We start from the raw sequence: 24,033 nt of genomic DNA on the forward strand, positions 1-24,033 counted from the left end.
TGCAAGTACTCAACTGTGCCTTGCAGTTCAAAAGCAGCCACAATGATACATAAATGAGTGGGTGTGGCTGTATTTCAATGCATTATTTACAAAATGGGTGGCCAGCCTGTGAACCATAGTTTGAGAACCCTGATTTAGACCACTGTCTCACACTCTTCCAGAAAACATAGCTAAGTCTCAGTAAGTCTTTTTTTTTTTTAAAGATTTTATTTATTTATTTGAGAGAGAGAGAATGAGAGATAGAGAGCATGAGAGGGAAGAGGGTCAGTGGGAGAAGCAGACTCCCCACTGAGTGGGGAGCCCGATGCGGGACTCGATCCCGGGACTCCAGGATCATGACCCGAGCCGAAGGCAGTCGCCCAACCAACTGAGCCACCCAGGCGCCCCTAAGTCTCAGTAAGTCTTAACCAAATCTATTTAACAGAGTAGGTAATCAATCCAGGAAAAAAAACAAGCTGTAACTATAAAGGGTTTCTTTTTCATAGGACATCCTTAGAATATGTCCTGAGTACCGCCAGGATCACAGTACTGGGTCTGGATCACTGAGGTCACAGCTTTGAAAGGGTGTTCCTAAGGAAAAATATGTGCTAGTTGCTATGCTTGCTTAAAACAACAACAAACAAGGGTCACCTGGGTGGCTCAGTCGGTTAAGCGTCAGACTCTTGATGTTGGCTCAGGTCATGATCTCACGCTGGGCATGGAGCCTGCTTAAGATTCTCTCTCCCTCTGCCCTTCCCCCAGCTTGCACAGGCTTGCGCACACACTCTCTCTCTCAATAAATAACTAAATCTTTAAAACAACAACAAACAAAACCAGTCTTCTAACTTTCTGGTTATAAGACTATTTGGTGTGCTGATGACGTCGTACAACCGAAAAAGTAAGACACAGAGCTGTGATCGAGGCAAAATAACGAAAGGCCAAACCCAGAGCAGACTGGAAAGAAACGTGGGCCACCACAGTCTCTGTGCCGAGAGCCACGTCAGACCCTGGGGCCGGGCAAAAGGAAGGTGTTGAGTGAAAGGCTGACACTCTAACGAAGATGCTAGGACCATGGCAACGAAACTCCGAAACGCCTGGTGGGGTGTTGTGGGGTCACCACGGGCACATGTCAGCCTGGGACCTCTGTGTCTACCTCCACTGACTGGTGGGGACATGCAGTGGAGCTTTGGGGGTCCTGTGTACAGACCCTAAACAGACCCCGTGCCCCTTCCCCGTCAGGAGACTTGCTCACTTCCATCCTCCTACACCCATTTCTTTAAAGGTCCTCCCACGGGCAATGCTATTATTTCCTATCATTCTCACTCACAATGAGAAAATCAGTAGTGACAGGTGCTGTGGGCTGTGCGTGGCCACATTTCACTGACTCGGAGACATTCTGGAATCAAAGACCACGTAAGTATGAAAACATCTTTGCTACCAATTTCTTCTGGGTCTGGTCTACCTTCACTCCCCTTCTTCTACTTAAAAGGGTTTGTCCCATCATCTCAGCCTCTTTGGTTCCTCAAATACATGCCTGTAGATGGGTGACACGTTATCTCCCTATTGTTTCTGTTCTCAGAGAATCCAGTCCTTAAGAGGGAACCACAAGAAAGAATATATAAAATGTTTTTTCCTTCTAATAACATTTTTAATATCATCTTTTTGCCTTTTTTATTTAAAAAGCAATCTAAATAGGAAAAAAGTCACCGTGAAAGATATTTCCCCTACAATCACTATGAAAGTACAAATATTACTATAGAATAAAAACATTAAAATATAGTGTCTGAAGACTTAAGTCGGCTCCTTCTGAGATTATTTCCACCAACCAAAAGATAAAAGAAACTAGACATTCCTCTTCAAGATAATCACTGGTTTTTATCAGATGATCTGTACAGACATCTGTAAATAAGCTCAAAAAGTAAACAAGCAAGCACAAAGATCAAAAAAGCTACCATTGAAACAGACCGACGATGGGTGATTTTCTCCCTGGTTCCAGTCCTACGTCATATGTTAATCTTTCCAGCTGTCTAGTTAAACCGAATTGATGAGGTCCCGAGGCTGGGCACGATCAACTGCTCAGGCGGAAGGTCCGAGACCACGTGACCCCACAGTGTGCCGGCATGAGGACAAACGTCACGCAGCCCCTGAAAGGCTCTTCTGTGGGTGCCTGCTTGGTGCCGCTTCCAGCTTTGCAATTCCGGGGCTCTGAAGAAAAAAGGCCTCTATGCACAGAGTCCCTCTTTCTTCCCTGACAGCCCTTCCAAATTCATATGGGCAGCGCACACGGGGAAGTCATGGGGCTTGCTGAATTAATGAATTACAGAATCACACAGAATCTTCCTCCTTGCTCCAGTCTCACCTGGGGCACTGGCTCTTCTTCTGCCAAACAGGAGTCTGTTCTCACCCCTAACCCGGAGACCCACACCCTGACCTTGAGGTGGAGGGAAGGACTCCTGGGTTCCAGCCCTTGTTGGCACAAGTTAAAGTCTGAAAACGGCCCCGCAATCCTTCTGGGTCTGAAGTCTTCCTGTCTATAAACTGAACAGAGTGGGGATTCGTGAGCTCTCAGTTCCTTTCTAGTGCCATTTTACAATTCCTTACTAAGTCAATGATAGCTAGAATGGCTTTTCTTTCCTTCGCTGCCCCCACTTAACGGTATGTAAAATTGTTTTCTGGTTGCTCTGGGCTTGGAGGGAGTATCAACTTAGAGATAGAATCCTACGCTAAATTCTTAAAATCTAAAAGTCTGGTCTACCACTTGGATTTAGGGATGTATTTTCCAAAAGAAATTAACAAATGCATGTTGCAATCCTGGACTGGGTCATAACAGTCTACCCACATAATACAGCAGGTCCAAATAGTGTACCAATGTTCTAAAGCCTAACGACCACGTTCAGCACTGACTGGACAAAGAAACCTAATCCCAGAGCAAATCTGGGAACTTCAAGTCATGGAAGAAACTACTCTCCTCCCCCAGCCCCATGGGCACAGGAAGGGACGGGGCTTTGACAGATAACAAGAGGAGGGGTTGTGGGAGACATCAGTCTGGGACGGTGGAAGCAGACAGATGGAAACTGCTCGTCTGCGGCAGTGAGGGAATTAAGCCCCTGGCTGCAGGCGATGTTTTTCGTAAGAAATGTTCTTAAGCCAGCAAGGTCCGGTAACAGTGACCCACAGCAGACGGGCTGGAGTCTCGTCTTTCTCCCGTCTGGCAGCAGCACCCGCCCAGCATCAAGGGAGCTTTTGCCTCCTGAACCTCAAGAGATAAACAGGAAAAGCCCGAGGAGGAAGTGTCCTCCTCAGACTCCAAAATAAGAGCAGGCCTCGTGGGCAATGCACCACAAATGCCTGAGTGTCCGTAAACATCTTAAGTCACCGTGGTGATGGGCAGCACCCAGCTCAAACCAGTGACTGCTTGCGCAGCTTCCTGGGGGCTGACTTTTCAGAAGAGCGCCGTATGAGCTCTACTTCAAGTGCAAAGATACAACTTGGTGTCAGTAGCGCCCGTGCTCTAAGTGATTTTCCAACACTTGTTTTTTTATTTTTTTATTTTTTTTAAAGATTTTATTATTTATTTGAGAGAGAGAGGAATAGAGCACAAGCAGGGGGAGCAACAGAGAGAGAAGGAGAAGCAGGCTCCCCGCCGAGCAGGGAGCCCGATGTGGGACTCGATCCCAGGACCCTGGGATCATGACCTGAGCCGAAGGCAGACGCTCAACCAACTGAGCCACCCAGGCACCCCCAACACTTGTTTACTGAGCCCACACTGGTCCATTCCCTCTTTTGGGCCAGTAATTCTGGCCAAAGGCTTGCATCTGCTGGGTGGCACGGTAAAATTAAAGGTGCAATCTATGGTTGCAGGACAGAGGGAGGGTGATTGGCCCTCACTGAGGGTCCCAACAGCCTAAATAACCAGCCCCACACACCATGGGAGGCCCGCTGTGTACTTTCATTCATTCCGCAATACTGACCAGGCTCCTCCTTTTACTCACCGGGATTTCCCTGCCCTCAAGGAGATCACAATGGGTTGAAGGCAGAAAAAAATAAAGACAGGATTCCCACGTTAGGTGTCATGACTGCAGTAGTCACAGGTGCATGGAGGAATACAGAGGGGGCACAGCAGGCTTGGGGCATTTCGGGGCACTGCTGGCCACGACCAGCTGAATCCGGATAGGAGCTAACCAGGCAATGGCGCGAGGAAGAAACGGTGTACGTGAGGGCCCACGGGCAGTTCTCTATGGCTGGGACCACAAGGAAAGGCCCAGCAGAGTGGGTACGGAGAAGGCCCATGCGAGGAGAAGGGCTTCGGGCTCCACCTTAAACACACAGGGAGGGTCTACTCGGGACAGACGGACTTGTACTCCGAAGAGATCACGCCGGCAGCTGAATGGGGGTCTACCCTCCATTATCTGCGGGTGGATCTAATCTCCGGGGCTCTGATCACAGGGCAGCTGGTCCTGTCAGGCACCCTCCACCGGTACCACCCAGCAGCTCCAGCTCCAGCCCCACCAGTGCCAAAATCCTAACAGACTTTCAGAGGCAAGCCCACTGGTCTGGTTACTAGGACTCAAGACCTTTATACATCTGCCTACTACTCTGTGTTATTAATTTTATTGTGCATCCCTTGATTTGGGGTTTTACACTTAATATCCAATGGGATGTGTAGTATCATGCCCAGTCCCACAGTGTAATCAGAAAACATGCATACCATGGCAATAAGAGAAGTTAACAGAGAAGGTGAGGTCTTTTTCTTAGACTACATAACTAGGCGGATACAAATAACTACCTGCAGCCTTCAACCTTGTTTGAAGAAACCTCCAGTGAGTTTATGGAAAAACGCCTCCTAAAATGGCTGTAACAGGTATCTGACCAGATATAAACATTTCACCCTAAAAGCAAATCTTCCTAAGAATCTGAAAAAAACCACCACCAACAAAAAAAAACTCTTCTGGCCGTAAACAAATTTTGGAATAATATATTCTTATCTGAGTCACGTTTTCTAAATAACTTACTCATCTTTCTCAAAAACATTTTATTTTTCGTTTTTCTGTCCCTCGTGGAACAGTCAGTAAATTTCAGACATGGAAATTAGTTGCCCACTTGTCATTTCATCTCTGAATTCAGAGTGCCAAATCGAGTTCCTTCTCTGCATCTTTGACTCCACCTCCGTTCAGTGAAACGAGGCTGGCACCCATCTTCGGCGGGTGCAGGGCCCCTGAGCACACCAGTCCGTCCACCAGCCACTGAACAGGTGTGACCCACGTCCCCTGTCCCTCCCTTCCCTTCGGGGCACACAGGAGCACACACTTCTGAGGCCGCTACAATTGGGTCTGGTCACGCGACTCATTCTGGCCAATGACGCGCTGCGTGTCACATCCGGAATAAGGGTGCGTAAAGGCCAGACTGGATTCTCCAGTCTTTCCCCCTCAACCCCTTGTGTGGAGGCTGGGGGTGGGGGTGGGGGCCTGAAAGAAACCGCCTTGATCACTGAGTCATCAGTGGAAGGACAGCTGCCCCACTGGAGTGCCCAAAGTCACAGCAAACTCGGCATGTGCGAGAAATAAACTTTTATTGTAGAAATCAATGGGCTTTAGGGGATTTTACTGCCACACAGGATAAATCAGGGGGGCTCTCAAAGGGCAGACTTGTAAGAAATGAAGATTATCACGTTCCAGCCCAAACCTACTGCATCACAAACTATTGGGGTGCAGCCCAGCAACCAGCCTTTTACCAAACCCTCCAGGTGATTCTGATGCACAGTCAAGTTTTGGGAACCACTAACTAGAATATGGTGCCAAATCAAAGGGCATTAGCTTCCTTGATATGAATGCTGTATCTCTGCACCTGCCAAGAGGGATGGGTTGTATTAGGATCGTCAAAAGCCAGGGGTGCCTGGGTGGCACAGTCAGTTAAGTATCCGACTCTGGATTTCGTCTCAGCTCAGGTGGTAATCTCAGGGTCATGATGATCAAGCCCCGCACTGGTCTCCACGCTGAGCCATGGAGCCTGCTTACGATTGCTCATACTGCTCCTTCTACTTAAAAAGTTCCATGATCCCCCATCGTGTAGGGCAGCAGATGACAAAACGGCTACAGATAATTATCACAGATCACCTTGTAATTTTCAAGATCTGAACAGTACAGACAGCTTTCACTTTCTTATTTACTATCAGGTTATATAAATGTAGAATGTGTGATCTGAGCTCAGATGTCATCTCATTGAGGGGATCCTAATTTGACGTTCCCGGAAGACCTCTAAAGCAACCAAGAAAGAATGTCAGAAGGCACATGAGCCCCTAAAATTGTACATAAAATTCTGTGTATTTGTACATTTATCTGGGAAAGGGCTCATAGGTGGGATGAGATCATCAGAATAATGATACTGACAAGTTCATCTTCCTGTTTTTGTATTTGAGAGTAAGGACACAGGGAAGATGAGAGGACTTCTGTGGTCAAAAAACTAACGTCCAAACCTAGACACGACTAACACAATACCCCTTTCCAAATGGGCAACATCACAAACCACGGAAGCTACAATAATAAACAGATTTAGAACTTGTCCTTAAAGAGTGTTATGATTTAAAAAGACAGCTAAAACCTAACCATAACAGTATCTACTTTAGAAGGTGATCAATTTTACACTGGTTTCTCTGTATGGAAGTTCAGTTAACAATCGTTTCTAAATGCGACAGCTTTGGGGCGCCTGGGTGGCTAAGTTAGTTAAGCCTCCATCTCTCGGTTTCGGCTCAGATCATGATCTCGTGGTTGTGGAAATCAGGCTCCACACTCATCAGAGAGTCTCCTTGTCTCTTTCCCTCTGCTCCTCACCCAGCTCACGTGCTCTCTCTCAAATAAGTAAATAAAATCTTAAGAAATAAATAAATGTGGCTGCTTTATTTATTTATTTATTTATTTATTTAAAAAAACTACTCTTGTTTAAATGGCTAAAATAATGATTTGGCAAATTGTTTTTAAATTATTACATCTCTATAAATTTTTATGGATTATCTGCCCCCAATTTTTTTAAACTTAATATTGGATTATAACAAATTACAAATAAATAAATAAATAAATAAAAACCACTGAAAGTGGATACTGGGTTTGTATTAGTAAAAAAAATATGTATATATATATGCATTAGAGAAATAAAGATACTAGCTACTAAATAAATAACTAGTATAGCTGGAACTACATTTTGAATCTTAAAGACAAAGCTACTGAAGATCTTTGTTTTGATGTGGAACTCCATACAAAATATTTTTAGTAAAAATTTTTTGGATGGGAATTGAGGAGGAAGGAAAAAAAATCAGAAACAATTATTGAAACGAAAAGAGGCCATCTTAAGAGAGACAACAGTGAATTATCCTAAGTTTTTAATTTATGCCCGGTGGGCTTATTCCTAACTCAAAATCTTTTCTCCAAAATAATTGTATTTGGGGCGCCTGGGTGGCTCAGATGGTTAAGCGTCTGCCTTCGGCTCAGGTCATGATCCCAGGGTCCCGGGATCGAGTCCCGCATCGGGCTCCCTGCTCAGCGGGAAGCCTGCTTCTCCCTCTGTGTCTCTCTCTCTCTCTGTCTCTCATGAATAAATAAAACCTTAAAAAAAAACTGTATTAGTAGCAATAACACTAAAGCAAACTGCTGTATTGTGGCTGGCAGAATGTGTTCACATTATTCTCGAAATTATATATACACATACATTTATTTTTTAAGGCATGATTACAGTATTAAAAACAAGTATCCCTTCACGGTGCAGTGAGTCAGAACGTTTACTTAATGATATTTCACTGGGTAGTCCAGTGAATCAGATCTTTATTGGAATCAGATCTTTCCAATAATAACTTCTCGTCTGGTGGAAGTAAAAAATTATGCTCTCCTGGGACATTTAGCCAGATACAATTTTCAAATCCCTCATAATTTCATATTTATGTCTCACCTTAAATCCAAAAGGACTGGAAGCTGCTTATCACCTCACAGGTAGTTCCCTCTAGGTACCTACAGCACGGGACACCCTGTGGTCACTAAGAGGATCAGGGGAGACCCAGCGAGCCGCCGGACAGCTGAGGCCAGTGGGCACGAAACAGTGCGCATTTGGAGCTGCAGAGAGAACCTCCATCAGGCAAAACAGAGTTGCCTGAACAAAGATGGACAACGGGTGGACTAGAAGGTATGAAATGCACGGAGGAGGGAGCGGCCTGGGGAGAAGGAAGGAAGCGTCAAGTCAGGTCGCACACCAAGCTTTTGGTGGCAGAAGCTGGGGGCCGGGGGCAAGCCCGGGTTCCCTGTCGGACAGGCTAAGAGCGCCTGTGAATTATCCAAGAAGCTGAAATACTTGATAAGTGGTTGGATTTGGGGACTGGCACGCAGGCAAGAAACCACAGCTGGAGACAGAGATTTGGAAGTTATCTGCACACATATATGGGAAATGAAGTCACAAGAGTAAGTGAAATTTCCCAGAGAGAGAGAGAGAGTGGACTGTTTCCAGGACAGAAACCTGATGGGTGCTCCAGCAATCGTGAGAAAACCCAGGAGGGAGAGCAGTATTCAACACTTAGGGTAGAAAATGCTTTTAGGAAGACCTGCCAATCCTGTGAAATACTGTGGGGGCGAGGGGGAGCGATGGCGGATAAAAATCGAGGTAAAGACCGAAACATGTCCAGTTGCCTTGACAATAAAGAGGTGGGTGTGGTGAGCTGACACCCAAAGGTGGGCAAGGAGGAAACAGGAGTGGGAAAGTGCAGTCAGCAAGGTACCTGCTTGGCCATCGGAAAGGAGGAAAGAGGAAGGGGCAGACAGCAGGAGATGTGAAGTGTGGGGGTTAAATGGAACAGAGGTGACAGGAGTATTCGGATAGGAGGGAAGAAGAAAAGAACGGGAACAGACAAGGAGTCTGCAGGTGGGCTGTCTGGGAGTGCAGCGTTCCAGTCTGGTTCAGAATGGCAGAACTTGATCACTAGTTTCTGACGCACGGTCAGCCCGCTGTTCATTTCACTGGTTTATATGAAGACATTTCTTTCCTTCCCTTCCCCACCTCCCTTTAGTTCTCTCCGGAGGCTGAGTGAGCAGCATGGAAACTGCAATCTAACCTGATCTGCCTCCTTCCAAAAGACAGCATCTCAACTTCTTCAATGCTAATCCTAAAATCCTACTAAGCCCAATATTTCCTCTGGATGAATGGCTGCCTCTAATGGAAATACACACGCTGCGCACCGCGTACCTGCACACACGGCAGGTAGGGTGGGGTTTTGTGCTTCTGTCCTAGAGCAGACAGTTCGAGCTAAGTGTCAGATTTCATCCCACCAAATCTGTCTCAGAGCTGTCCCTTCATCTTATATTCTAGAGCCAATAATTGTTGGATATGCAAGATAAAGGTAGTTTAAAAAAAAAAGAAGAAGAAGAAGAAGAAGAGGGCGACTGGGTGGCTCAGTCGTTAAGCGTCTGCCTTCGGCTCAGGTCATGATCCCAGGGTCCTGGGATCGAGTCCCGCATCGGGCTCCCTGCTCAGAGGGAAGCCTGCTTCTCCCTCTCCCACTGCCCCTGCTTGTGTTCCCTCTCTGGCTGTGTCTCCCCCTGTCAAATAAATAAATTAATTAAAAAAAAAAAAAAAGAAGAAGAAAGAATTTTGAAATGTTCCAAGATGGATACAAAAATCTCAAATGTATAAGAAATGAAAGCACTGGACTACTAGATTGAGATCTGCTCCTGTTTTAGCATTTGTAAAATCCAGTTTGGGTGCCAAGAAAAAAAAAGCCTTTTCCTAGAATCACCACGTCAGGCTTGGAAAGATAACTACAGGTAGTGTATTCATAGAGTAGATTAACCAAGTACTGCCCCTTAAAAACTACCCAATATTTGCAATGAATATTCTGAGATGCTATGGCCCACTCGGAGAGCCTAAAGTTGAGATGATTGAGATAAGCAATGTGCCACTAGAGTCATATATATTCTGTAAGTAAGTCATTTTTACATGAAGAGACACTGAATTAAGTGTAGTCAGACCAAATAAAAACATGTCAGCCACATGAGCTGCTCAAATAAAATAAGTTATCAATGAGATTGTGAAGTAATGCTTAAAACACTTAATTTAACAAACTTTTTTTAAAGATTTTATTTATTCACCTGACAGTGAGCACACGCGCGAGCGCTGCGTGTCCATGAGCATGAGCCCAAGAGGGGCAGGGGCAGAGGGGGAAGCAGACTCCCTGAGTAAGGAGCCTGACACGGGGCTGACCCCAGGACCCTGAGATCATGACCTGAGCCAAAGGCAGACGCTTAACCAAATGAGCCACCCAGATGCCCCTAATTTAATAAACTTTTCAAGGATCTAGTATATACTAATTACAAGCCAATTCCTAGGTACCTTTTACACAGGTTCCCCAAGGAAAACGATTTGGTTTTACTGCCTTAAGTTAAAGCAGTTAAGACGGTTTCTTTAAAAGTATGCTGGGGGCGCCTGGGTGGCTCCGTCGTTAAGCGTCTCTGCCTTCGGCTCAGGTCATGATCGCAGGGTCCTGGGATCGAGCCCCGCATCGGGCTCCCTGCTCGGCGGGAAGCCTGCTTCTCCCTCTCCCACTCCCCCTGCTTGTGTTCCCTCTCTCACTGTCTCTCTTTCAAATAAATAAATAAAATCTTTTATAAATAAATAAATAAATAAATAAATAAATAAATAAAAGCATGCGGTATCTAAACCCAATGATGGATCACAGTATATCACTAAGAGAAAGAAGCTGGTATTAGGTGCCTCAGGATTCGGTACAAAAATAATACAACACCTATTTGTTCAAATTTCTAGGAATTATGGGATAAAGAGAAGCAAATTAAACAATGTCAAAAGGAAACAATTACCCACGTCCAGAAATGTGCACAAATATCTACAGGACATGTAACCCAATTTTTCCAACAAATCAACAGCAAGTAAAAAAATAAAATAGAGGGAGGGTTACTACAGAATAAGATTTAGGTTCTACAAAAATCAAATGCAGTGCAGACTCTTTCTGGATCCTAACTGAAACAAACCAACTTTAAGACTGCTGGACCAATAGTACGAAATTGTCTTGCTGGTTTCGTGAGGTCTAATAATGGGTACTAAAAAAAAAAAAAATCCCTATTAGTTGGAGATGTGTACTTATTTAAAAAAAGAGAAAGAGTATGTATAAGCATTGCAACTCAGATTTTTCAGTGACTTTGAGTTACAGAGCTTCTCCTGGAGAGCTTAAGGAAGGATGAGGTACCCCTTCCCCACGACCCAACCCAGGAAAGAATCGTATTAAGTCAGACGAACACTCCCAACAGTTTTCCAAACATCCATTCCTCCTGCTCCTCCTTGCCTCCTCGTTTGTTAGTTAGCGGCGGAGCCGAGCCAAGTGCCCGAGCGTCAGCGGCCGGCAGGCCCGCGCTCCTCCTTGCAGCCATGGGGGGCTCTTGCTCTTACCTTCCCATGCTCCTTCCTCACGTGGGAAATGTAAACATCTCTCTGTGTGAACAAGCGGTCACACTCCCAACACGTCCAGCCAGGACTGGCTACTTTCTTGGGTTCCATGGACTTCTTCACAGGCGATGGAGATTTCTTTTCCAATTTCTCTTTCCCGTTCAGGGATCTGGTATCCTCTTTGTTTTGATTTGCTGAATTCTGAGTTGCAGGCTTAATGCTCAAAGGCAAGTTTATACCCAAGTTTGGAGGCCCTTCAATACTTTTCAATGTTCCATGCATAGACTATGTTACAAAAAGAGAAGAAAGATCTATCACAAACGGTTACCATGGAGAGAAGCACTTGTAGACCATTCTTAACACGTTACAGATACTCGAAAATGATTTTATATTCATTCAGAAACATTTCTTAATAGAGCAAGAAGAAAACCTAAGCAAAATATATACTTAAAAAGAGACAGAGGGGAATTAACTTTTATGGTTGCTCTAAATTATGCATTTCTAGTTCCAAATAACTTCTGAAAGCTTACTTGCTTGTGCCATTTTTAAATTCTTTAAAAAAAAAAAAAAAAAAAGCCTTCCGCATGGAGTCTAAATCATTCCCGGCTGTCTATCCTCCCCCCGTGAACCAGTGAGTCCTCTCTGCAACAGACTCTTTCTGGGGAAGAAGATGCTTACTTTCACACCTACCCAGAGACATAGGACTCGGCTGATGCACGGGTAGGTGTTCAAGACCCCCAGCCAACCACCTTTCACAAACACCTGAGACAAGAGCAAAGCCTTCTCCCTTCCTTTCATACACCTTCCACATTCTTGGGACAATTTTAAGAGTTTCGGTTTTCATTGGGATTTTTTGGGGGTAACGTCAATATCCCTACATCCTATCCCGATCTAACTCTTCTTACTGACACCACCCAGACTTATACAGTAGATACTCAACAAGCCTCTTACAATTGCTTAGCTGCTTATTACATTAACATAACAGCCACAACAGCTATCCCACTTAAACTCGAAGGATTCCAAATACTACTGGGATAAAATTGGTGCCATTTGATCCTAAAGATCAGTGTGCTTTGTTTTGTTTGTGTTCTAGAAGCAGAATCAAAAAAAAAAAAAAAAATAGGGAGCACGTAAGTCTGTGCCTCAGTGTAGAATTTATCTTTGAACAAGGCCTTCTCATGTTGCCAGCCTTCAGGCTTGAGTCCTGAACCTACAAAACCTACAGAAAGGCACAACGTGACACACATTTCCTCAAGGGCTCTAGGCCTCCTACATCCCATAGATTCACACTGAGTAGATCCCGGCTCCATATTCTTTCCTGAGTGTTTTGAGTCCGAAGCGGCTCCCTCAGGGTACTCTCTGTCATATCTTCCCAGGCAAGGTCACCTCTCATCAGTGCCAAGAATTCGCCAACCCTCCTCACTGTCTTGCCCCGGAAGGGAAAGGGGGGGTTCGATAATTTTCTCATGAGCAGGGGTGACAAGTCTTTCCAGAGGATCCTCAAACTGGTCTCTAAAAAAGGGCCTGGGAGGAAAACGTCTCACGTTCTCGGGCACGAGAAAATCTGCGGCGAGGCGAGACGTGATCTCGGGACAGCCAAAAAGCCAAGCACTGTCACCCCACAGGGCAGAGGCTTTGGGGTTTCCAATGGCCTTTTTCAAACAGAAGCCAAGTTTTTACCTTTTTAACCATTTAAAACCCAAAGAAAACAAAACCCAAAATCTTCTAGTAAACTTTTCCTAAGTTTCTAGGCAAATACGTTTTTACGAACTAAAAAGTTGAGGAGAGGCCCATGTACTGAAGTGTTCTTCTGTGAGTCGGCCTTACTGTACTCTAAGAATTACAGGAAAGCAGCAAAAAGTTCTGCCGTGACAAGAGGACCAGGCCATGTGTGCCAAAGTGGGAATTCCTACTTTACGTCATTCCATTTTCACATCATGAAGTAAAAGTAATATCGTTCATTAAAAGCAAAGGTCTTTTTTAAATAAAAGAAATGCCACCTGATTCTTTTAGCACCAAGTGTGATATTCCTTAGGTCCTGTAACAACAAATAACTTGAACAATTGTAACTTGAAAAGTCTGCTGTAAGTGTAAATGCCAACATGCATACAGGGAATCCCACACAGTGAATAAATCTATACTCTGCGAGAAGAAATGATATGAACTGGATTAAATTAGGCAAATAAAGATCTACCTTTAAATGAGTATGTATGGAGGGCGGGGAACACTGTTCCCACCCTGCTTTTCTCTTAAGTTCCTCCTCACGAAAAACTGAACAGCACAGGTATTAGGTGATATAAATAAACTCACAAGAACTAGTACAGCTCTTAAAAATAAAAACAAAAATAGGGTGCCCCTAAAACTTTATTCCTACCCATCCCCAAACACATAAAGGCAGGATATTTTAAATGTATAGGACATACTTGAGATGAGAATATAAGTGAGTATTCTCACTGTTTTTCATATCATGTAGTCTCGTAAAGGTTCAGATGAATAAAAACAATTCTTTCGTCCTTGTGGCCACAGGATTTTGCCACTCCTCTTCAGTCTCTATTCTTGGAAACTTGTATTCCTCCAAATTCACTATTAACACAAGGAAGACCCTAACCACAAAGTCGATGACCCCACTTCCAGATGTAAACATGAGTTGCAGAAAGCAAATACCTTAAAAGCCTCTTAAGAAGTAACTTTTCTTTCTTTTTTTTTCCCCTCCCACCCCCGTAAAAACTATGTTAAAATATTTGGGTCTAATTCCAATGTCATTACATTTTTACGAGCAGTTTTTAGGGTGGTTTTTTTTTTCCCTGATCATTCTTAAATATTTGTTGTCAAGATAGTTTCATAATTTTAGTGAAAACCTTTAAAATATCTTAAGAGGATTTTACTGTACTTTAAGTGATAATGATGAAATGTATCTCCCATGCATTGACTCACCACAGGAATGCCACAGAGCCACTACCTTAGCCCGGCCGCCAATGAGCAGACCCTCCAATGAGCAGACGTTAGGTTCTTTGCGATAGGAAGTTATGCTACGTGAGCTCACATATGCTCAACACAGGAAATTTCAAGGATTAACAGTCCATTCATTTAACTAAGATGAGACTAGACTAATTCAGAGACCTGATTTGTTCACCTTTCTTGTATCCCATATTTAAAAAGAGAAGAACTAAGAGGAAGAGAGATGGAGTTCATGATAATCGGGCCGCCGTTGCCTTCTCTTTTTAAAAAGTCAAGTCACTTTAAGCTCCGAGAGCTGATGGATATTACCTCCTAATCACACAGGAATAAAATTGCTTAACCTTTCACAGCGAGCAGTTAAGAGGCTAGGACTAAGCACTGTCCTTCATGAGCTTAAAAGGCTGTAAAGAGATTTAGGTGCCCCTTTTGGGGCTTGGAGGGTGGGGGTTATCCAAACTGGACATATATTCACTTCATTAACTGAATACTTGCCAGGGGCCAGACACTCTGCTGTATCCTACACTTTTTACTGTCAATTTACATGCAACCTTGATAGAAAAAAAGACTAAAAAAAAAAGATCCAGGGGCATCAATTATAATGTAAATTTAACCACTTACTTAGTTTCAAGGGAAAACCTTCATTTTTCTAAATACACCAATATTTACAACGAATTAACACAATTCGTCAGAGTCCCTGTCTATTTCTAAATCCTATACAACACAGATTTCTCAAAAAAAGTAAATTTCACAGTCATCATTTTCACATGTAGGAAAAAAAAAAGAACCCTAATATATTTTCTTTGAGAATCATTTGTTACTCTGCACTGATCTTTCACGGTATGCAGATTGGGACTCAGGAATAAAAAGCATCAGTCAAGTATATGATGGCAGCATTCTGTAAATTGCTCTGTACCAACAACGAGCATCCATCCCTTCCCTCTACAGCATGCACGCTTTCTCTTCATCTGCAGCTCAGCCTTGACTTATGATCAATGAATGGGTCTGCAATTTACGTAAAGGACACAAGAGATGCGCACACACCTTGATATGGTCCATCATGAGTTGCTTCTGTGCATATAAAAGAGAACAGTCTGGACACTTGAAAACAGACACCTTCTGGTTTTCGATGTGTTGGTCAAAGTGGCGATACAGCAGGGTTTGCAGGGTAAAAACAGTGTCGCACATGGAACACTTATATATTATTCTAAAACAGAAGAAGTGCGTGGAAATGTCAGTCAGCCCTCGTCTCTGAAGCCAAAGGAACTGCTACTTTACATCTCATCTCAAGAATTCAGGTGGCAGGAGCAGCAGAGAACACATAAACACGGTAAAAAGAACAAAACAGTTTAGCTTTGAAACAAACTTTTGGAGGCAACTGGCGTCACTCAAGTGCAGATCGGTCTTAACATTCTGAGTAAAGACGCATTCAACCACATTTGCATAGAAGTCTAAATTAATGACCATTTTACTACTTACAGATCTTATAGCAGATACTTGTTTGTACAAGATCTTCACTCGTCAGTTACTTTAACACAGAGCAAAAGCACTCTTGACTTTTTTTTTTTTTTTAAAGTATTCTTTAAGAGAAGACAAGGAACGCAGCTGGGTGGTGGTCCCCTAACTTGAAAAAGCATTTGTTAATGAACTAAGTAGGGCTGTTCAGCTCCGATGCCTATGTAAGATCTTACTTGTCCCAAGTTTTCTTTTCGAGTTAGGGGCAATTTTACACTTGAATTGCAGTATTTCTCTAAATGTTCTCAACACAGAAAGCCCTACACCAGTAAACAATTATATACCACCCCCGCTCCCCGCCAAAAAAAAAAAAGACAGAAATAAAGAAAAAAGAAAATCCGTACCAACTGTTGTTTCAGTTTGCACATCTATTGTGCTTAAAATGGTTTAAAATACTGTCCGTTACATTTCCATACCTGAAGTTACTGCCAAGCAGCCTCCCTAAACTAATCCAATAGACCTGAGCCTTCTGCACAATTCCATCCAACCATCAACCCTTCCATTGAAGCTCAGGCAGGAGGGAAAGTACTAGACGCCCCAGCCACCAACCTCCACCCCCAGGGGCTTCGCTGCTCGCTCAATATGCCCACAGTAGGTCCCCTTCCGCCCATAACTGCCCCAGGTCTTCCAGGTCCTCAGGGGAGACCCTAGGGACACCTGTGCCCTTTGAAGAACTGTGAGAACAGGCACAAAGAATCCTAGGGAGTTTAGGAAAATGGCAGAAAAACACTGACTGAAGGTACAAGTCAGAGATGAAAAAAGCAGAGTTGAAATTCCATTTGCTATTTGCACAGCAAAGCCAAAAGAAAGGAATGCCTCTAGAAACCACAGGTCTTTCCTCTCCGGGTTTTCAGAAAGCACATCTCGCTTCATAGTTCTGTCAATAAATGACAGATTTAACTTTTTTTTTCCTTTTTCCACATAGAATTTATAAATTTAATTGGATTCAGCAGCACATGTTTTTACAAGGTCTTGACATATTAGTAACTTAGTGCACACTTGGTTGGGGAGGGGAGGGGATTTTCGAGGACTTCAGGACGTCACCACACGGGGTGCCATCGTTAATTGTACCAAGTGTGATGAGGATGTTCATTTCCTCACTATTTAAAATAGCTTAGAATTGAAAATAGCCCAAACATGCAGTAACGTCAAGTAGTGATGAGCAACGATGTCATTTTTCACAAATTATGCTACAGACACATACCAGTGAATGGAAAGACTTTCACGGACGTTCAAACAACAGGGAACAAGACAGTATGTATGATACGTCCACATTTTAAGGGTGCAGGAACTGTCATCACCTCTGTCAGCTGACACTACAGGTATTCTTACTGTTTTGCTTGTCTGTACTTCTTGATTTTTCTGGAATTACCACAGAACAACAAGAAAAAAATAGCAGCCTCAGGAAAAGAATGAAGATTTACTAGCTAAGCTAAGAATTTTTCTCAGGATTCTGTTCTTACATTTTTTCGAAAGCACTATTTCACGAAAAATGGCATGGCCCATTTTATTCAGGCTACATTCCTTTGGGGAGGGGTTTTGTTTGCTTTGACTTTTTTTTTTTTTGCTTTCCACTGAATAGCAAAGAAGGTATAAAAGAGGAGGTAAACTATTTACTTAAGCATTTTTCTGAGGAACGGTTTGCTGGTATTATATATTGGAACACCACCCCACAAACTGCTAACGCATATAAAGGGGGAAGTGGTGACTATATGGCAGAGAGGTCTGGGGGACACCAGCTTGACTAGATGGTGGGGGTCAGCAGCGCCGCTAGAAGCACACACAGGCACTGCCTGTCTCTGATGGAACACAACAAGGAACCTCCTGCCAAGAGTACGTGTCCTGCGTCCAGCTACGAGAAAGCAGCGACGGACGGGGGTCATCCTGAGAATGAGGGGCTGGAAGCCTCTTTCGGATGGCCAAAGACATGAGAGGCAGCAGAAGACCGAGCAACTGTTCCAGACGGAAGAACCCTGACAAGACAGGACGATTAAATGCAAAACATGTTCCTGGATAGATTTTGAACCCGAAAGAAAAAAGAAAAAAGAAAAGAAAAAAAGACATTCTCTCAACTATTAGAGAAATTTTAATGGGATCTACACATTGAGCAGTAATGTAATCAGCACGAATTTCTGACTGGGAGGGCTCAACGGGGGTGACATATGTGGGTGACCTTTTTGGGAGGAGAGGCAGAACACACTCCAGTATTTATGTCATGCTGCCCCATTATTCTTCAACGAGAGAGAGAGAGAGAGAGAGAGAGAGACACATGGAGAAAGAAATGGTAGGAGTAAATGTCAGGAATGCTGGCAACTGGGGAATCTGGGTGAAGGGATGTCATCTGTAGAGTTTTCCAACTTTTCCGTAAGACAGAAACCATATATTGAGAAACGTTAAAATGGTGCTCATGTTAAAAAGCAAAGCCCAAATAAATGAACCTCACACACAAGAGTCAGGACTTGAGGATGGAGCAAACTCTCCAACTACAATGGAAGAAAACCACAGGAGGGAGCCAGGCGGGGGAGGGAAGCCAGGCAGGATGGTGAGGCCTGTTTTTACGCAGGCAAATGCTTGGGCGCAGCGTGGTGAGGGAACAGAAAGAAACACAGTGTGGCTGGGTCCCCAGGCTGTGGGAATGGTGGGGGAGGTCCTGGAGAGCTGCAGAGGGCTCTGAAAGCCAAACCTGTCTGTCTGACTGAATCCCACCCTAGTTGCAAGACTGAGGGAATGCTGGGATAACCAGACTAAGGGGCGGCAGCAGGGGGACTGGAGAGAAGGGGGAGGTGAAGGCAAGGAGGGGAAAAAAAGAAAACGAAAGCTAAAACCAGGGCGTCTGGGTGGCTCGGTCGGTTGCGTGACTCTTGACCGTCCCTGCCATCTTTCCCCATCCAGGCTCCTGTGAAGGAGCTCGGGTCTTGATCTCAAGAGTTCAAGCCCCATGCTGGGCTCCATGCTGGGCCTAGCTTAATAAAAACCTTAATATAAAAGCCTACTTAGGGGCGCCCGGGTGGCTCAGTCGCTAAGCGTCTGCCTTCGGCTCAGGTCATGGTCCCAGGGTCCTGGGATCGAGCCCCGCGTCGGGCTCCCTGCTCGGCGGGGAGCCTGCTTCTCCCTCTCCCACTCCCCCTGCTTGTGTTCTCTCTCTCGCTGTGTCTCCCTCTGTCAAATAAATAAAATCTAAAAAAAAAAAAAAAAAAAGACTACTTAATAAAAGAAAGAAAGGAAGGGAAGGAAGGAAGGACGGGGAAAAAAGAAAACTAAAACCAAATACCCACACTCAGGTCCAACGTACTGCAACCCAAACTCTCTAGAACAGCGTGTAACCCTCGAAACAAATGTAAAAACAAATGGAACCAAAGATTCTAAGCTCAGAAATCACTACCACAAACCTCCTCCTTCATTACCACTGACTGAATCCAACTAAGTGCAAAGCACTGTCCTGAGCAACAAACAATCCCCATGCCTCCAACAGGTGAGGTGAGCCATGTCACGGACAGGCTCAGGGAGGAGAGCATTTGCTGGATGTTGCACAGATCCCAGGGCCATGGTTCAGATTCAGCCTCATCTGACTGCAAAGCCTTCCACCGTGCCGCTGTTAGAATTTAGTACATGCCTGACTTCTTAGGGACTAATTCAGAAACGCTCTGTCTCTTATATAATTCTAGATTTTGGAGGTCTCACTTCTCCACTTACATACACTTAGAGTGGCAAATAAAAGAAAGGCACAAAATAGCAAAAAACCTGCTGTTCATTAGACATCAAGGAAAAGACAAAAACAGACACAAACGTCTATCACCATGAAATCTAGGAATGGACATTCAAAATGATCTGGAATCTCCCAGAAAAGATTAAAGGGTTTCCACAATTTTCTCGTAAGACAGCAGGGTAACAGCCTGACCACGCACTGAAAAGCAAGAAACACAGTACTGGAACAGTGCCTGGCACATAAGAAGCACTACATAAATGTTAAATAAAAATCTTAAAAAAAATATAGAAGTGAAATCTTGCACTGTGTGCCTTTCAATTTGACGTGCTAGGACAACAGGACGTTATGGGGCTCTACTTTTAGACCTCACGTAGTCTCTAAAGAAAATGGGGGAGGGTTATTTTTATATTGATCTTTAAAAAAATTAATGCACACCATTTGCATAATGTTGAGTCATTTGCATAACCACCTGTGAACCAAATCCTGCTAGGAGATTTTAATACCCGAGTCTCCAGTGTAGTCGGGGCTATTGATTTTGGGGGGCTTACATAAACAGAGCAGAGATGGATTTAATGTCCAGAGGAAGCTTCTGAATCAAGTGTAGGCCAGGTAGCATTCCGGGAGGCACAGCAAGGCTTTACAGGAGCCTGAATGGGGAAAGGTGGCAGGGACGAACGATCTCAAGGCCCGCTGTAATACAGTCGGGACACATGGAGCCCGACGTGCAGCCCCTGGGGCCCCAGCCAGGCTGCAAGTGAGGACTCGCCTTGGCCAAGCACCGCCACCCACTGAATGAATGCAGCTGAGTTAAAGTTCACTGGTTTGGCAGTTTTGTTGTATTTCACCTATAATTTTTTTTCTTTTAGTTTTACAATTTAAAACATCCTACTCGATGCCTATCTCTAGAGTTGGTACTTATTAAAGAACAACTGTAGCAAAAATAATTTTAGGAAAATACTGGAACAATTTTTTCTATGCATTACTCAACCTGGAAAATTACTGTTTTAGCTTCTCTTAATCAGGTGCTGCCCCGTATTCCTAGGTAACAACTGCTATTCCAGATGTCAGTAATGTTTTATTTATTTATTTGAATAAAGAACCAAATTAAAAACTGTATTAACTGGGGGTAAGACGCTGCCTTAGTGCCTGGAAGCTTGACAACCACGAACAGTGAAGACCTCAGAGTTCACTGAAGTGCGTCTTCAGGGTCAAGATACCAGGTTATATCTGCAGTTTGTTTCACTTCGAGGATCCACAGAGATCAGAGTGAAGGTCTTCTAGGACAGAATTCCAAACTTTATCCTCATGTTTTAGTAAACACTCCTGTACTGTTCCGTCATTAATATTTTCCCAAACTAAATGTTACCATAAAAGCCAGACACACATTGGCATATCTGCACATCTTCCCTCTAATACTTCCTTGATTATGGAGTTATGCGCAAAGCACACCAATAGCTTTGAGCAGCAAATCTAACCTCACGCAACAATCAAATTCCACGTTGCCATAAATAACACGGGAATGAAATGAGCTTCACCGCGAGCATCTAATCCAGTGCCGTGTTCGCAACAAAGAGGAAATGTGGAAAGGACCAAAGCCACCGAGCCCGTCAGAGGGACTACTGTGTGCCACACATTTTAAATGTCATCTTTCAGCCTCACACAAACTCTGGGCCATAAGCACTACCCTCACTTTATGGGGGAGAAAATGGATGTCGAAACAGAGCATGTGATGGCCCCAGACCTCACAGGTGGGGGCTGGGTGGTGGGACTCGGAATCCAAAGCCCACGCTCCCTCCTCTTGGTTAACTGCCTGGGACACAGGCAGGCAGCCCAAGTCTGCTCAAGTACCACTTCGTCATTAAAGACTCAACAAAGCCAAAAGTGACAAAGCCAGGAGTAAGATTAAGACAAAAATGAAATCTGCTTTTGCTAATCAAGGACTTACACTGGTTATGAAGTTAAATTCAGTATCCAGTGTTTTAAACTGACTTCGTATCATGTTATGACGAAAAGCGTATCCTCTAAGAAACCGTGTTAAAAAAAAAAAAAAAAAGGAAAGATGACAGTATGTTACAGTTCCCCTCAAACTTATCTGTTAAAATCATCCTAAGAAAGAGAACAAAACTGATAAATATTTCACTTGCTTCGTGGAAACCGAAGGGCATAAATGATAAGTGACATTTTCGGCCGGAGGCTTCCCCGGGGAAAGAGCGGACGGGTTTAGGGAGTGAGGAGCTACCAGCTGTCCCTCCTGGAGCGGCGACATCTTCCTGGTGGCACCGTTCTCAGTACCTTACGTTCTAGCCCACAGAACTGCCCCCTCCTCTCAGTCACTGAGAAGGCGGTGGCATAAAGGTCAGAAGGCGGCAGGACTTACTTTGGTTCTCCTATCTTGACGCCGGGATGCTGAGTGTAGGCATGGGAATGTGTGCTTGGGGCAGACTTAAACGCCATAGGACAAATAGGACACTTGTAGAAGACTTCACAGTGAGAGCCCTGGATGTGAGACTTCAGAGCGGCCACGTCAGAGTACACGACATTGCAATGGACACACCTGCCAGGAAAACAAACACGCGGTCGTCAGCACGGGACTATCACACACGAGCACTTTCACTGTCAAAGTCAGGTAAAATGAGCATCTTGTAATGGCCTCCTGAGGCTTCTCAGGGCTTTTAGGAAGTAAGTCTTGCTTTATTTTGTTTTCTATTGATAACAGATCAAATTATTTTTATCTATTTAAGAAGGAAGATCATGAAGAAGAAAAACGAAACTCAAATGGTTTATGTCTTCGGCATCTTTGAAACTGCTGGGAGTAAATATCCAGACTCCAGCGTGTGGGGGGACCAGTGGATTATGGGGGCGGTATCAAGGCCGGGGGACACGGCAAGACCCTAGGACTTGTGACTCTGGAGAACACTCCCACATGCTGGATTCGGACCCCAGGCCCTGAGGTTCCTAACCACCCCCTATGCCCAGATGGCATTGCCAATGGGAGAAATCTTCACTGCCTCAACCTACATGCCATCAACAAAGGGACAGAGAGAACAAATCAGTACTGGCTTCAGAGCCATGGCCACAGTCTCCTGGGACACACTGATGTTGGTCAATGGAGCTGGAGGTAAGGGGGCCTGTTGGGTAGAGAAGGTTAACCACCTAGATTGTCTCCTGGAAAATAAGTTCAGGTACACTTACATTTGTTTTAAGAAATAACATGAATTATAAACTTCTGAAAAATCAACATCGCTAAATATAAATAGTCTTTCCGGTTAACTTTACTTCTTGAATGTGTGATTAATGTGATTAGCCCGTGAACTGATCACATCTAGTCCTTTGGAAACAAGCTGACGCTTAGGTACATTTCTCCCCAAGCTCTTCTTTCTCATGCAGGGACTCTCAGCAACACTGATTACATATCCACTTGATGACCTTGTCGTCCTGTGTTCACACCTGAGAACTACCTGAGGGTGGGCTGTGGAGACACTGAGAGTCTGTGGAGGTAAACCTGTAACACACCTGAGCAGACACGTTCCTGGATGTGAAGGTGGGGGCTGACATGGGGAAGGGGGACTGAAGACAGCAGGCAGTGCTCCGTTACTTCTGCATGAATTTAAGTTACTTCCATTCCTAGAACCTCCCCTTTGAATTCATGGAGATGCTTCCAAAGTCACATGGAAGTGACATTCTCTGAAGTATATGGGTTCTATAAAGCATGCCGCGTTAAGCTTTGCAAGCATTCCATAAAAATCGTAATTCGTGTGTTAGCATTTTAAATGACTTAAGGCATAATGTTCAGCAGCACATACATTAAAAAAACACTAAATCATAATAGGAGAATAATTAAGGAAAGCTCCTCTATCTTATCTACTTGAACTATTATGCCACCCAAGCACACTGAAATTATTTTGGGTTAACCTGAACTTGTGTTGTCTTAAACAGGTTACCGATCCTCTCTGGGCCTGTGTCTCGTGTGTAAAAGGAGAACAGTTGAATTCAGTCACTTTTTAGTTCTTCCCAACCCTACAAGCCTGATTCCTACATAAGATGAGGATCCCATCAGACAAGAATGGATCACTAATGAAACAGAAGGGTCCTCTACAGCGGCACCATAAACAGAAAAATTTTCTCATCAAGGGCAGAAAGGTGGTGTTCAAAGGGCAAAGACCCAAGAAGGGCAAAAAGAAACAAAGAACTAATTCTCTGAAGTCACCTAGACTGGGAGGGAGATTTAATCTTAAGGAAAATACACCGGAAGTTAAAGGCACATAGACAACATTTGAAGGAGGCCCAAAGAGCACCACAGAGACCAAGGGAAAACCCTCCTTAACGTGAGGAAAGAAAGAGAATTTAAAAACCAGTTACAAAACAGAGAGTTTTGTAAAATATCGGCCCACAGGTGGAAGAAAAGTTTCCGGGGCACAGAGGCCAACAGGAAATGGAAAGACGACAAACAA

The 24,033-nt window shown here is 44.2% G+C and overlaps 1 protein-coding gene across 4 annotated transcripts in view; it reads right to left on the reverse strand.

Moving 5' to 3' along the window:
- Positions 1–24,033, reverse strand: part of ZNF532 (zinc finger protein 532) — a 103,274-nt gene that overhangs the window by 14,241 nt on the left and 65,000 nt on the right. Inside the window, exons 4-6 of one of the 4 annotated variants that reach the window (XM_028102974.2) lie at positions 21,960–22,136; positions 15,406–15,568; positions 11,410–11,691 (exon numbers count right to left, since the gene is read on the reverse strand). The exons of 1 other annotated variant lie outside the window; for it this stretch is intronic. In XM_028102974.2, the coding sequence (XP_027958775.1) occupies positions 11,410–11,691; positions 15,406–15,568; positions 21,960–22,136 (622 nt within the window). The remainder of the gene's footprint in view (positions 1–11,409; positions 11,692–15,405; positions 15,569–21,959; positions 22,137–24,033) is intronic. 2 more of the 4 variants (XM_028102975.1, XM_028102976.1) reach the window with 2 other exon arrangements.

This window comes from Eumetopias jubatus, unplaced genomic scaffold (assembly GCF_037043125.1).
Source record: "Eumetopias jubatus isolate StellerSeaLion01/CBP00866 unplaced genomic scaffold, mEumJub1_p1.0 scaffold_16, whole genome shotgun sequence".
NCBI lineage: Eukaryota > Metazoa > Chordata > Mammalia > Carnivora > Otariidae > Eumetopias > Eumetopias jubatus.